General features: G+C 43.5%; 1 protein-coding gene across 1 annotated transcript in view; it reads left to right on the forward strand.

The window, feature by feature from the left end:
- The window catches only part of RSF1 (remodeling and spacing factor 1), a 149,537-nt gene that overhangs the window by 53,111 nt on the left and 81,508 nt on the right, over window positions 1-14,918 (forward strand). Inside the window, exon 2 of the mRNA XM_056114761.1 lies at window positions 9,252-9,343. Within this exon, the coding sequence (XP_055970736.1) occupies window positions 9,252-9,343 (92 nt within the window). The remainder of the gene's footprint in view (window positions 1-9,251; window positions 9,344-14,918) is intronic.

The following is a 14,918-nucleotide window of genomic DNA, read 5'->3' on the forward strand; positions in this document are numbered from 1 at the left end:
TGTATATGCATATATATATATATATATACACACACACACACATATATATATAATTAACCTCTTGGATAATGCAATAAATGTAAATAAAACAAGGTGAAATTTCAGTCATCATGAAAAATTATGAAAATTAGATTACAAGAAAATGATGATAAGGGTTAAAGACCAGCATTTTAAAACACTGGTGAATAATAATTCATTCCAAAATTTGGAAAAGCGTCTTAGAATTGCATATGAAAGTAAATTTGCTTTGGTAATACAAATGTTACCCTTCAATTCCATTTCTTAAATAGATTATATAAATCCAAATAAATATAGGCACGATTTTTATCATTATACATGAATTTTTTTTAATAATGTAGAAGTACTGCTATTTGTTCAGCTATTGATTAAGCTGATTGAATGGGCATGAGCTCCGCATTACTTTTTTATTTTATTGTATCACCATGATATAGTTACAAAGCTTTCATGTTTGAGATTCAGCCATACAGTGATGAAACACCCATCCCTCCACCATGCACATTCTCCACTACCAATGTCCCAAGTATCACCACCCCCTCACATACATACACATCACAGTCCTCACCCTGCCTCTATGGTATACAATTCTTCCAATACTCTATCTCTAATTTGTGGCATTAAGTTTGCTTGAATTTTCCCACTAACATTCATGCCTTCCTGCCAGGGAAGACAATAGATAATATATTTTCCATAAGTCATTTCAAATATCACGAGAGCTCACGCAGCCACTATTGTAAATGTAAATTTCTAGATTGTAAATGGTTGGGTTCCAGAGACATCTCTGTATGGCACTAATCCATTTTGGGATTCAGTTGGGAGCCTCTGGGCCAGGGCTGTTGTTGCACTAAGATGGCTTCCGGAGGCAAATTGTGGGCATGACAGCTAGTCTTCTGGGTAGGTGGTGAGCTGGGGAGGGACAGCCCCGGTCCTCTGCCGCCTGGAGATTTAGTCCTGAACCTGCACACCTGGGCCTTGCTTTGAAAGCTCTTGGTCACCAGGATTCAACCAGAGTAGGCAGGGAGACTGCACCTGCTCCATATGGTGTGTCCTGGTGATATTGGCTCAGTATGGGGCCCAAAGAGATCTCCTGTGCTGTTGTGTCTTCCGGGACTTGCTGCTGTGTCTCTGGGCCAGGGCTGTTGGTGCGCTGAGATGGTGCCCAGAGACTAATTGTGGACATGACAGCCAGTCTTCTGGGCGGGCGGGGACCTAGGGAGGGACAGCCTGGGTCCTCTGTCTCCGTGTGGCCTGGAGATATAGTCCTTGAATCCGCATACCTGGGCCTTGCTTGTGGAAGCTCTTGGTCACTAGGATTCCATCCGGAGTAGGCAGGGAGACTACACCTGCTCCATCTGGGGTGCCCTGGTGACATTGGCTTGGTATGGGGCCTGGAGAGATCTCTGGCACTGTGGTATCTTCCAGGACTTGCTGCTGTGTTTCTGGGCCAGGGCTGTTGTTGCGCTAAGATCCACATTACAAAATTTTCAGCAGATTATATCTTGGTGAGGTCCTTCCTGAGACAGTGGAGTCAGGCTTGGGGTATGGCGGCAATTTTGGATTGTGGAAGCAAGTGGCTGCCGGGGACTCTGGGTGGGCACAGGCCAACCCGCCCCTCCAATTTACTCTAGATTGTTTAGCCATATATGGGTCTGAGCTTACCTGTGGCTTGAGATTTATTTAAGGGTCTCTGAGGTAAGGCCAATAATAGAGCTTACAGGGTGGCGCTGGAGTTGTTTCATGGGGGTGACTGCCAGTTCTTCCATGTGTATTGGGAAGTGGGGGAGGTAGCCTGTCCCAACTCTGATTGAGCTTGTATAGCTGAGCCGTAAGTGGTTTGTGGGTGTAACTGTCGCATACCTAACTTTTGGCCGTTTAATTTCTTGGTAAACTTGTTCCCAAGTTGTTGGGTTCTGGCCAAAGGCGCAGCAGCAATTTTGAGGTATCAGAAAGCCTGAAGGCAACACCAGGCTGCTGATGCACTGCCCTGCAGGTACAGGTTGACCTGTTGGAAGCACCATACCCCCGACATGAAATGTTTTTAATGGACATGATTCAGATGGCTAACAAAATGGACTGGTTTAATAATGCTCTTCAACAGAGGAAAAAAATTATGATGCACTACTTGCCTCTGGGTTTAACTGTTGGAAAAGGAGGAAGACGGGATTGACAGGAGTAGTAGTAGTCTCTATTATTTGCCATACAGTAGTCTTTGCCACAGCTTGTGGTCCAGAGACAAGAACTTATTACATTTGTGAGTGCATAGACAAGAACAACCCAAAATCAAAATACAGGAAAACATTCTGTATTTCTTCACTGTCTGTTTGCGAGATGCAAGTCCTGGATTGGGAGATTTTAGTTTATTCCAGTTCTTTTTTGATGTTGGGCAGTTCACATTACATCTTAGATGTTAAGGTAAAGGTAAAGGCCCTCCCGTTGTTCATCGATTTGCTCGAGCGGGCCCAGTAACGTCTCCATTGGAGATTTTGTTGGTCTTAGATGTTAAGTTTTCTATTCCATCAGATGGTTTCTTCAAGTTCAGAAGTTTTAAGATCCCATGACTGTTAACAGAATCTGTACATAGACGCTGTTAGAGCTGGGTGACTTTGGATTATCTTGTGCAACTACTTCATTCATGAATGAGAAAGCTGTGATTTATACTTCTTGATTCTACCTAGTGCGATTCATAATACACCTAGTGCTATTCATAATATACATCCACGTAATATTGTCCCCCTCCCATGTCCCTGGAGCTCCTTAGTTGTTGTGATGCTCTGCTGAGGTCTTCTTAATTGGTATGCCCTACTGGGGTCTACTCCTTAGTTGGGATGCCCTACTGGGTCTTCTCCTTTGTTGGGATGTCCTTCTGGGTCTCTCCTTAGTTGGGATGCTCTACTGGATCTCTCTTCCTTAGTTGGGGTCTCCTCCTTGGTTGGGATGCCCTACTGGGGTCTCTTCCTTAGTTGCGATGCCCTCCTGGGGTTTCCTCCTTAGTTAGGATGTCCTACTGGGTCTCTCCTCTTCAGTTGGGATACCCTAATGAGGTATCCTCCTTAGTTAGGATGTCCTACTGGGTCTCTCCTCTTCAGTTGGGATACCCTAATGAGGTATCCTCCTTAGTTAGGATGTCCTACTGGGTCTCTCTTCAGTTGGGATGCCCTACTGGGTTTCTTCTCCTTATTTGGGATGCCCTACTGGGGTCTCCTCCTTAGTTAGGATGTCCTACTGGGTCTCTCCTCCTTAGTTTGGGTGCCCTACTGGGTCTCTCCTCAGTTGGGATGCCCTACTGGGGTCTCCTCCTTAGTTTGGATGCCCTACTGGGTCTCTCCTCCTTAGTTGGGATGCCCTAGTGGGTCTCCTCCTTATTTGGGATGCCCTACTGGAAGAATCTCTCTCTCTCCCCGCTCCCTCCCCCCTCACACATCTGACTGTGAAGCTTGCATATCTTACCCATCCTATTTGTGGTCACTGCAGAGAGGGGTCTCCTACATTGGGCTGTCCCATGCTTAGCTAAGACACTTGCAAGGTCTTTGTCTGTACACATTTTGATTGTCATGTGTGATCAGGGTTCACTGTTGCACGTCTTTTAGTTGTGATACTTGCAAGGACCCACCCCCTTTTAGTTGTGTGCTCATATATGCCTACCGCACTGAAAATTCTACATAGCAGAGCATTGGGACTTGAGTTTATTCAGGTAGTGTCAGCAGGAACAGAATTTTCACTGTATGCTGGTAGTGTGTTTGACCTAGACTGGAGCTTTTTCAGTTTTTCCATTCAGTACACTCTTTCTGCCTAAGCAGTACAAGTTTGTGCTGCTAGAGGCACTTTGGCTAATCACATGCTTGAGTTTTGAATTAATTTTTGGTTTCTGGCATTTGGAAACCTCTTATTGCCCCCCCTTTTTTTATCACACCCCATCTCCTCACATTCAGTTATGTGCCTCTATCTTGGGTCACTGCTCTAAATCACTGAGTTATCCCATTGACTCTCTTTTATTTTTTCTTTTTGGGTCACACTTGGCGATGCTCAGGGTTTACTCCTGGCTCTACACTCAGGAATTACTTCTGGTGGTGTTCGGGGGACCATATGGGATGCTGGGAATCGAACCTGGGTCGGCTTTGTGCAAGGCAAACGCCCTACCCACTGTGCTATGGCTCCAGCCCCTCCCATTGACTCTTAATAGTTTTTTAATAATCCTTAGGTATGCAGCCAAGAGATAACTACAGTGGGTGAGGGACTTACCTTGCAAGCAACCAATGTAGGTTTGGTCTCCAGCATTCCGTATGGCCCCCTGAGCCAGCCAGGAATAAGTCCTGGCCACTGTTGGGTTTGGGCTAAATCCCTCCTCCTTCCACATCCCCCTTAGGTAAGCACAGACTTTTTAAAAAAAATTATTGAAGAACTGTGATTTATAGTTATTGATCTCTATCTTAGCTGAATTTTAGACATGAAGTATTCGAGCACCAGTTCCCCCACCAGTGTCAAATCCCTTCTATCAGTATTTTCAAGTTCCTTCTTCCCAGTCACCCATTCCTGCTACCACACCACTCCTCCCCATTACTCGCCCTATCCCCTTTACTTCCCATTGGTTCCTTACCTCATCTCTTTACTCCCTCCCTTGATTTCTTTCTTTCTCTGTCCTCTCCTTATACTCTTGGATCAAGGGTGATCTAAGTATTCCCCTCTTTGCTACATTGCATACCTTCATTCATTTATTGTATACACCACAAATAAGTGAGAGATCACCCTGTGCTTGTCTTTCTTCTGGCTTACTGTGTTTAACACGGTATCTTCCCGTTCCATCCAGGTTTCAGCAAATTACAGTTTGATCACTATAGCTCTGTAACACAGTTCCAAATTAGGTAATGAAATACCTTCCATTTTTTTATTTTTCAGTATACTCTTGGCTACGTGTGTTTTTTTCTGATTCTATACAGACTTAATTATTAACTTTTCTAAATCCTGGAAGAATGCCATCTGAATTTGGATGGGGATTGCATTTAATCTTTATGATAGCTTAGGTAGGATTTTAACAATATTGTCCATTTTAACAATATTGATTCTTCCAATCCATGAGCCCCCTCCCGTTGATCGTCGATTTGCTCGAGCGGGCCCAGTAACGTCTCCATTGGAGACTTTGTTGTTACTGTGTCTGGCATATCGAATACTCTCGGTAGCTTGCCGGGCTCTCCGAGAGGGGCGGAGGAATCGAACTCGGGTCGGCCATGTTGGCCGCTTGTAAGGCGGACGCCCTACCGCTGTGCTATCACTCCAGCCCAATCCATGAGCATGGGATATTTTTTCATTTTCTAAGGTCTTTCTCTTAAGTGATTTAAAGTTACCATAATAGGGAACTCTTATGTCTTTTGTTAAGCTGATTCCCCAAAGAATGATTTAAAAAAAAAAACTGACATTGGATGCCCAAGAGATAGTACAGAGGATAAGATGCTTGCTTGCCTCTGCAGCTAACTCCAGTTTGATCCCTGGTACCACATATGGTCTCTGAGCACCACCGAGTGTGCCCCCCCCCCCCCCCGAATAAAAGGCAGCATATCGTGAGTTGGGTATGGGTCTTGGAAATGAAAATCTTAATCATAATTTTTTTTTAAATGATAGGCAGGGTCAGAGAGCAGCTCAGTGTGCTGGATAAAGTGTATGCTTTGCATGTAGGAGGCCCAGGTTTGATCCCCAGCACCTCATTCTTCTCCAGAGCACTGGGGTCAATCACCCCAAACACAGAGCTGGGAATACCCCCCCAAATAGATACAGAGATTGGCTAATAAAGTGTTTTGCCTAAAACCATGGATACTTGCTGCATGTCTCTTTAAATAAACCAAATATTTGGCAGGGAGAGAACTCAAAGGGCTGGGAGCCGTGCATGGTCCTCCGAGCACATCGGGCCCCCAACACCCTAACTTAGTTTTTGAAAATAAAATTTCCCAATTCTTGTGTTTGTGTTTTGGGGCCATGCCAGTCAGTGCTCAGGGCTTACTCCTAGCTCTGCTTCCAGAGTTAACTCCTGGAGGGCTCCTGGGATCATACAGGGCACTAAGGATCAAACCCAGGTTGGCCTCATGCAAGGAAAATACCCTTCCTGCTGTTCTATCTCTTCAGTCTTTCCTCAGTTTTTTTATTAACCATTATTCAGTAGTCATGTGGTAGTCATTTGGTAGTCGTGTGTAGCTGATGACTGTTAAATTGGAAAATGCAGATTTGATCTAGTTTTATTATGGAATGGTCCATTGAATATAGAATACAAAGTTTAGGAAATTAAAGATACTCACTTTATACATAATATTGATTAGTTTTTCTGAAGAAGCTGCCATACTCATTAATTGTCAAGGGTTACTAGTTTCTCAGTGGTACTTCCGTAACACTTTATAGTACATTGGATGTTAAGTAGATTTGTTGTGGTTATTTCACTACATATATACATATATTCAATCATTATGTTTTATAGTTGAAATTAGTCATGTAGGTGTAAATTATATACGTATATATGTGAATGAACTGGGGATATAATTCTATGGTTGAGTGAATCAGATATGGATCATGTAATAGTATATTTAAATTTATTTTTTTGTGGGTGATACCTGGCATTGTTCAGGGGTTACTTCTGGCTCTGCACTCAGGAATTACTCCTGGCAGTGCTCAAGAGACCATATGTGATGCTGGGTCAGTCATGTGCAAAAGCAAGTGCCTTATCAGGTGTACTATCTCACCAGCAGACATATTTAAATTTTATAACCAAAAATTTACTAATGCATGTTTTTGCAGTGCCACGGTGTTAGGGCCTGGGTATAATCGTTGATAGAGCCAGAAGTAACCCCAGAACATTGCCAGGTGTCACCCACAAAACAATAAAAAAGGTAAATTTAAATATACTATTACATGGTCCATATTTCGTTCTCAAGCACTGAAAATATGTCAGGAGTTAATGTGATGTGTACTTTGGATCTATTATTTTAAATAATATTGAAATATTCTACTTTGGTGGGGGTTCTTGTGTGGTGCTGGGGATCAAACTGTGCCAATGGCCTGCGCAAGGCATTGCTCTCCCACCGAGCTACAGCTCAGCCCCATGATTAGTCAATAAAATATACTTTGAAATGTTTTTATCCCCTCCCTCCACCACCCCTTATTGCTGTAATTAGGGCTGCAAACTGGCCTGGCTGTGGCATTTGCCAGGGTTGCACATCAGGTGTCGGTGCTTGAACCACTGAGGCTGAGGCATTTCCTGGAGTTGTTCCTGCAGTTTTGTCGTCTCCTGCTTTGTCCTTGTGCCCATCAGGGCTCTTCATTGTACTCACATATACCTGGCCGCAGTCCCACTTGGAGTCACAGGCAGCAGAGCTGCCAGACTCCGTTGGAGTTGCGCTGGGGATCAACCTCTCAACCTTCTGCTCAGAATGGAGGTATTTCAGGAAACTGAGCCAGCCCCAATAAAGGAGATTCTGAATTGTGATGTGTTCATTTGTAGGAATGGACTACTAGAAATTTTGGAACTAAATTCTATCATGTCCATTATATAGTACTGTATAGCTGTTTTAGAGTACTGTATAGAAACCTATGCTCTAATAAGTAGTTCAAGTAATTTTTGATCTTTCTCTATGTACCTAAATCACCAGTGATGGCATTTGTGAAATAGGATAGATACTTTATGGCAGCCAGGGATGCGCTGGTGGTAAAATGTACACTGTGCATGCAGGAGACCTGGGTTCTATCTCTGGATCTCAAAGCAGAAGCAAAAGAGAAACATTGCATTTTTTTTCCCTCTTGGATTTTTTTGTTTGGTTTTGTTTTGGAGGACTACACCTTGCTAGTCCTTTAAGGTTCCTCCTCCTTCTGTGTCTAGGAGTTGCTCCTGGTGGTGCCAGGGACTGGACAAATTGAGCTATCTTTCTGGAACCATGTCTTGGATAGTTTTTTTCCTTTTGGAGGTACACCTGACTCTTCACTCAGGAATAACTCCCAGTAGTGCTTGGGGATTGGGTGCTGGGGATTGAACCCAGGTTGACAACATGTAGGCGAATGAATGCTCTACCTGCTGTACTATCACTCTGGCCCCAGTTTGGGGATTTTTAATTTGTGGGATAAGCCCTATTGTCAAACCTTATTTTATAAAGGCGTGTGTTGTGCCTTCTGCACCGTAGGCCGGCATCCTTTACCTGAGATGGAAACTCTTCCTCTTACTTGGGAGCATTGGCCAATTATCAGTCTGAGGATATCTAGTCTTGGCTCTCTTTCCCTCTAGAGACACATGTCCTGTCGTTCCTGACACCCCCTGCCTTCCCCCCCTCCCTTGGTATTTCTCTAAATTAATTTCTTAAAGCTGTTTTCACTTTTTAAAAAGCAGTATAAGGGCCCGAGTGTAGTGGGTAGGGTGCTTGTCTTGCATGTGGCTGACCTGGATTCAATCCCTGGCATCCCAGATGGTTCCCTGAGCCCCATGAGATGTGATTTTCAGAGTGCAGCAGAGCCAGGAGTAACCCTTGAGTTTTGCTGGGTATGCCCCCCCACCTCAAAAACAAACAAAAACAGTACAATTGTACCATTTTTTTCTATTGTTGTTGTTGTTGTTGTTGTTGTTGCTGTTATGGGACCTTACCCAGTTATTTTTGGGGAAGGATAGTTACTACTATTCAGTGACAGGTGTCCAAGCCTTGCATTTGAAAGGCACTTGAACCATATCCTGGCCTACTCATTCTTATGTGCCATAGAATGATGATTATGATCCATTCTGGCAGAAAACGATACACTGGTTTGAGTGACATGGGAGCACCTGCATTATTGCTAATGCTGCCTTTATTGACATACCAGTCCAGTTTGTTTGTTTGCTTTTGCGATGCTGGGGATTTAACCCAGGGCCTCACACACTGGAAATTATGTGCTCAGACATGATATTTCCTCCTAACCTTAGCTGTTACGGGAAGTTATTCAGGGGTGGGGCGAGGTCTTTTTTGTATGTGTTTTTTGTTGTTATTTTGCTGGGGGTGTCTCTAGCTGTGGTGGGGAGCCATTCCCAGCTATACTTGACCCAGCAACTTGAGCCTGAGTTTGGGACTCGAGGTGTGCTTGGGTGCTGTTCAGCCCAACCAACTTAGAATCAGGGATTGAACTTGGGTCAAGGCATTTTTGAACTATCTCCTGAGCCCACCCTTTTTAAATAAATACCATGTTAAATGTTTGCCAGTGTTTTGTTTTGCTTGCTAACAGTACTTTCCCTTCCTTTTAAGTACCAAAAGAATTGGTAGAGCTCCATTTGAAGTTGATGAGGAAGATTGGCAAATCTGTTACAGCAGACAGATGGGAAAAATATTTGATCAAGGTAAATATTTGTAAATTATTTTCTTAATATGTAATATGCCAGCATAAACTGATGTTTCATAATATGTTTAACTTTTAAAATAAACTACTGGAAGTGAGAGGCTCAGAAAAGCATCTGATCATCATTGATGTGTGACTCTTTTTTGCTGCTACTAAGTATTAGTGGGTTTTGCTTTTGTTTGGGGGACTGCACTTAGTCGTGCTCAGATTTGCTTTTGGCCCTGCACTCAAGTATCACTCCTGGTGGCTGTGGGGACCATATAGAGCTGGGGATCAACCTGGGTTGACCATGTGCAAGGCAAGCACTCTACCTGCTGTACTATCATTCTGGCCCCAGTAATGGTGTTTCAGCCAAGCAAAAGTCAGCTATTAGAGATAGGAGATAGGTTTTTTTCATGTATGACACTGTGGTTAGGACTTACATCTTACCTCATTTTAGGAGTAACATCATCACATCATCCTGGTCAACACACATAAGATATAGATAATACGCATCCAACAAATGTGTTTTTATTTTTTTTTCCCAGAGATCATACACAGAACTAGAATTCCTCTTAAAAGGTGAAGTGTCCAGTGATCTTTAGGTCACTATGGGAGATTTCCAAGTTATCCTCAAAGCAGTACTTGCCTTTAATAAGAAAAGTCTGACTACTCAGATAATAACCCTTATTAAAGGCAAGATTATTCAGAAAAGGCTATCTGGAATGCGGGGCTGGAGCAATAGCACAGAAGGTAGGGCGTTTGCCTTGCACATGATTGACCTGGGTTCAATCCCCAGCGTCCTATATGGTCCCCTGAGCACTACCAGAAGTAATTCCTGAGTGCCAAGCCAGAAGTAACCCCTGTGCATCGCTGGGTGTGACCCAAAAAAGGCAAAATATATATATATATATATATATATATATATATGGAATGCATCTAACATTTCACAACCACACAATTTTTCAAATTCTTACTTTCTTTTTTTGTTTTTGTTTTTCGGTCACGCCTGGCGATACACAGGGGTTCCTAGCTCTGAACTCAGGAATTACTCCTGGGGATACCCGGGGGACCATATGGGATCCTGGGAATAGAACCCAGGTTGGTCGTGTGCAAGGCAAAAGTGGTTACACTGTGCAGCCCCATTTTTCAAATTCTTAGCTGGTATACATAGCAGTGGTGCCCTTTGGAACTTGGATTCTGTATCATACCAGAATATTACATTGTATTTATTACTGGGTATTTGAAAAACTACTCTGCTTTTTAAAACAAAGTATGCTTGTATATATACCATCCTGTGATTACTGGGTCCCCTGGTATGTCTGGGGCCAATAGTTGTTGCCCTGGCTATGGATGTCAAGAACAGGTCGCATGTTGATCGCCAGACAACAACTTGTTTTTTCCCATTTTTTTAAATTGAATCACCTTGAGCAATACTTACAAAGCTTTCATATTTGAGTTTCAGTCATACAATGATTGAACACCCATCCCTCCACCAGTGCACATTTTCCACCACCAAATGTCCCCAGTACCCCTCCCCCCTCCTGCCAACCTCCCCCTACCTCTATGGTAATTTCCCTCTTACTCTCTCTACTTATGGGCATTATGATTTGCTATACAGATACTGAGAGGCCATCACATTTGGTCCTTTATCTACTTTCAGCACACATTTCCCATCCTGAGGGGGCCCTTCAGCCATCATTCACTTAGTGACTCCTACTTTATCCCAGCTGTCTTCTCCCCCAGCTCTTGAGACAGGCTTCAAGCCATGGAGCAATCTTCCTGGCCCTTGTGTCTGCTGTCCTTGGGTGTCAGTCTCATGATATTTTACATTACACAAATGAGCAGGCCAGACAACATTTTTACTGAAATTAAACAGGGCTAATATAGGGACAGAGGAACTGCTAAAGAGTTGGATAGGAGAGGAAACAATGCAGGGGAAGTATAAGACAAAGGAAAATCTTAGTATAAGCATGGAGAATTGTGAGTGCCCCACGGAGTTCTGTGCATTGGGAGCACTGCAGTGGGTGTGGCCAAAGGGTGGCCAGGAACTCACTTAGCATAGGCTCTCTGCAGGGGAGAAGGGTTACAAAGCTTTCATCATTGAGTTTGCTGTTTTATAGCTGTTCCCTTGTAAAATGTGAGAAATAAATGAGGTAATTTTATAATCCCCTGCAATTTATGACCATACAGCTTTTTTTTTTTTTTGGCTAGAGGGGGCTGGGTACACCGGGTTTATTCTTGGCTCTGCACGCAGGGATCACCCCTGCCCTACCCTCTGTACTATCACTCCGGCCCTAATGCTTGCAGCGTTTTAAAAATTTATTTACTATTTTTGTTTATTTTGGGACCACACCTGGAGCTGCTCAGGAGTTATTTCTGGCTCTGCACATAGGAATTTATCCTGGTGGTGCTTGGGGAACCATATGGATTGCTGGGGATCAAACCCTGGTCAGCCACATGCAAGGCATGCGCCCTACCCGCTGTACTCTCATTCCAGCCCTACTCACAACTTTTTAATTGAGATATATTCAAATACAGGTCAGTGTTTCAGTGTTTTTTTGTTTGTTTGGTTTTAGCTTATTTACAGTTATTACACAAGCTTATTTACAATTGTTACACATGGCTGTTTAAACCTGCACATTTTCATCATTTCAAAAAGAAACTCCATACCCATTATTAATTATTACTCTTTTCCTGAATTCTTAGCAACCACTATTTGATTTTTGGACTCTACAGATTTACCTATTCTGGAGCTTTTGTGTAACTTAAATGGTATTGGGGCCAGGGATTTTTCTAGCTCACGGGTAAAACACATACATTATGCTTGGTTTGATTATTGTCACAAGTAAAATACCTATGTACATAAAATGAGACGATGCATGTATGGCATTTTATGTCTTACTCCTTTCATCTACATGATGCTTTTGAGTTTCCTCTGTACCATAGCATACATGAGTGCTTCGATCCTAAGAGCTCACTTAATGTATCTGCTTAAAGCTTGGGCTGTAATTGTTGTATTGGTTTTGTTATTGGGCCATACCTGGCAGTGCTCAGGTGTTACTTCTGGTGGTGCTCAGGGGACCATATGGAATGCTAGGGGTTGAACCCCAGTTGGCTGTATGCAAGGCAAGCGACGTGTTTCCTATACTATCTCTCTAGGCCCCTAACTGTTCTTTCAGCTGTTATGCAAAGTGCTATTAAAAATTGTAGATCAGCTTTCCCCAATGCCACTTTTCCTTTATTATGACCCACATTTGATTGTGGTGCTTTCTTGCATGTACCTGTGTTCCAGGGAACCCCACTGTGCAAATGTGAGTGGCAGGGATCACATTTCAGTCTCACACTTGCAAAATGGGTCTCTAGTTGCAGGGCTGTCCCTGCGCCCTCAACTTGTAATTTTATCCTGGATCTTAGTTACAAGACCAGTGTTTTCAACTGCATATTGAACATCTTCCCTCAGAAACTGCTGGAAAGGGGCCAGGAGAACAGTGTGGGGGTTAGGGCCTGATGCCTCTTGTGCATCTATTTGAGCTCTGTTTCCGGCACCAGTTGGCCTCATGTGTCACACTGAATATGGTATTGGAGACCCCCAGCAACCTCCACTGAAGCCTTGAAAGCCCATGACTCCTACTGAGGTGACTTGGCAGCCCCCAACACCAACCTCAGCACCACATTCCTATCTGTAAATGAGCTCCAAGCGTCAGTGCTTCCCAGAGGCAATAAGCCCCAGAAAATAGGGCAAATTTTGCTGCTTTGCAATCCCTCTTTGGAACTTCTAAGTTCTAGAACTCAGGTATTTCACAGAACCAGTCTCAATCCTGAGGCTGTATCTGCCAGTTTAAAGGGTTGTGTCTAAGTTTGTAACCAGAGAAAAAGCTGAAATGGAATGGACTGGGAATACAGGGAAGAGTTGAAAGAATGGCTGGCCCAGCATCTCATATCATCTTCAGAACCCTCTTTTCAGTGTCTCTCTATCCTTAGGCAACTCAGTCAGCGCCATCTGCCATGCTCTTTTTCCCAGGCTGCAGTCTGTAGAAAATGGAGCCAGTGAGGAAACAAGCTGGATGTGCTGGTCAGAAGTCAGGGAGCAGAGACATTCAGAATTCTTGTACATTTATAAGCAAAACTTTATGAAAAGAAGAACTTAATGTCATTTCCACAAAAAGGCATGTTACTGAAACACATTTTTTTCTGTACCTTCATATTTACAGTCATAGATGTTGAAGATAAGAAGAGAAAAAAAAAAAACAAATGTTTTAGTTCTGCGTACAGTAAAATACCATTTGCCAGGCTTTTGTAGATAACATTTTAATCATTCTTGGGGCCAAAGCAGTGGTACAGCAGGTAGTGCACACATCTGGCCTGGGTTCAATCCCTGACACTCCTTATGGTCCCCCAAGTACCACCAGGAGTGATCCCTGATTGCAGATCCAGGAGTAAGCCCTGAGCATAGCTGGTTATGCCCTGCCCTGCCCCCCCTCCAATACTAAAGAACTATAATCATTCTCATAATCTATTCAGCTTATATAGAAATATACTGATCTATTTAAATAATATCTGAAGACTGTGGTTGCTAGTTCAGACTCGAAACTAGGAGACCTACAAGGTAGAGTACGTTGTAAGTCAGAATTTCTTACTCTACATGCTTTTATCCTGTGAAATAACACATTAAGTGGCTACACATAGACAGATGAATTGATTAGCAGATTCATGCAGAAATCTGCTCCACCCAGAGGATGCTTAGCTTTTCCTCAAATTCACGGGGAAGCAAACCTCAGGCAGAGGGGAAGGAAGTTTTCTTGGTGGTATACCGTAAGGCAGTGTTCCTATTCACAGACACGGGAGTGCCATGTGCTGGCACACATGCACAGTGGGTCAACTCATACCCAGCTCTTCCTCTGACTCGTTTGGTGAGGTATGAGAGGTGGTCAGTGTTTGGCCAGGAAAGTGGGCTCTGATCCTGAAGAAGTCCCACTGGCTGAGGGACTTGCCTCAGAGTTTCCTGACCAGAGTCAACTCACTGTGGTGGGCTCCGCTCCTGGCTGGCTGCTCCAGATTGTAGCTGTGGAGGTCTGGTCCTGAAGGATTGAGAAGGAGCCTCCTTGGCCATCATCCGTCAGGGTGGAAGCTCCCACCTAATCTGTGTTTGGGGTAGGAGTAGGGAACTTAGAGGGAATGAGGACAGGTTGCTGCTCCTCCTGGAGGCTCTTGTTGCTGGCCTCCTGAGGCATATATCCTGTCAGTCTCCGAGTCTTAACAAAATCTGGGCAGAATTGGAGACTTTGCCCTTCTCAAGCTTCTGGCCAGAAGAGTAAAAAGGACAAGTGTCCTTTTCTGAGAGTCCTGATTCCTTCTGATAGGTTTCAGTTACTGGCTTTTATTGCTGCCTTATATTAATTTTGTCTTGACAGTAATGTGCCCTGATAGTAATGTACAAGTTAGTAAAATTTTTAAAAGTTTCGAAGTTTACAAAATTGTTCATAATACAGTTGTTTCCGGCATTAAGTGTTCCAAACACCACCAATGAATCTTCCATCCACCAGTTGTCCCCAGTTTCCTTCCCAACCCCAACCTGCCCCCATAGATACATAAAA

The sequence above is a fragment of the Sorex fumeus genome, unplaced genomic scaffold (genome assembly GCF_029834395.1).
Source record: "Sorex fumeus unplaced genomic scaffold, SorFum_2.1 ptg000026l, whole genome shotgun sequence".
Taxonomy (NCBI): Eukaryota; Metazoa; Chordata; class Mammalia; order Eulipotyphla; family Soricidae; genus Sorex; species Sorex fumeus.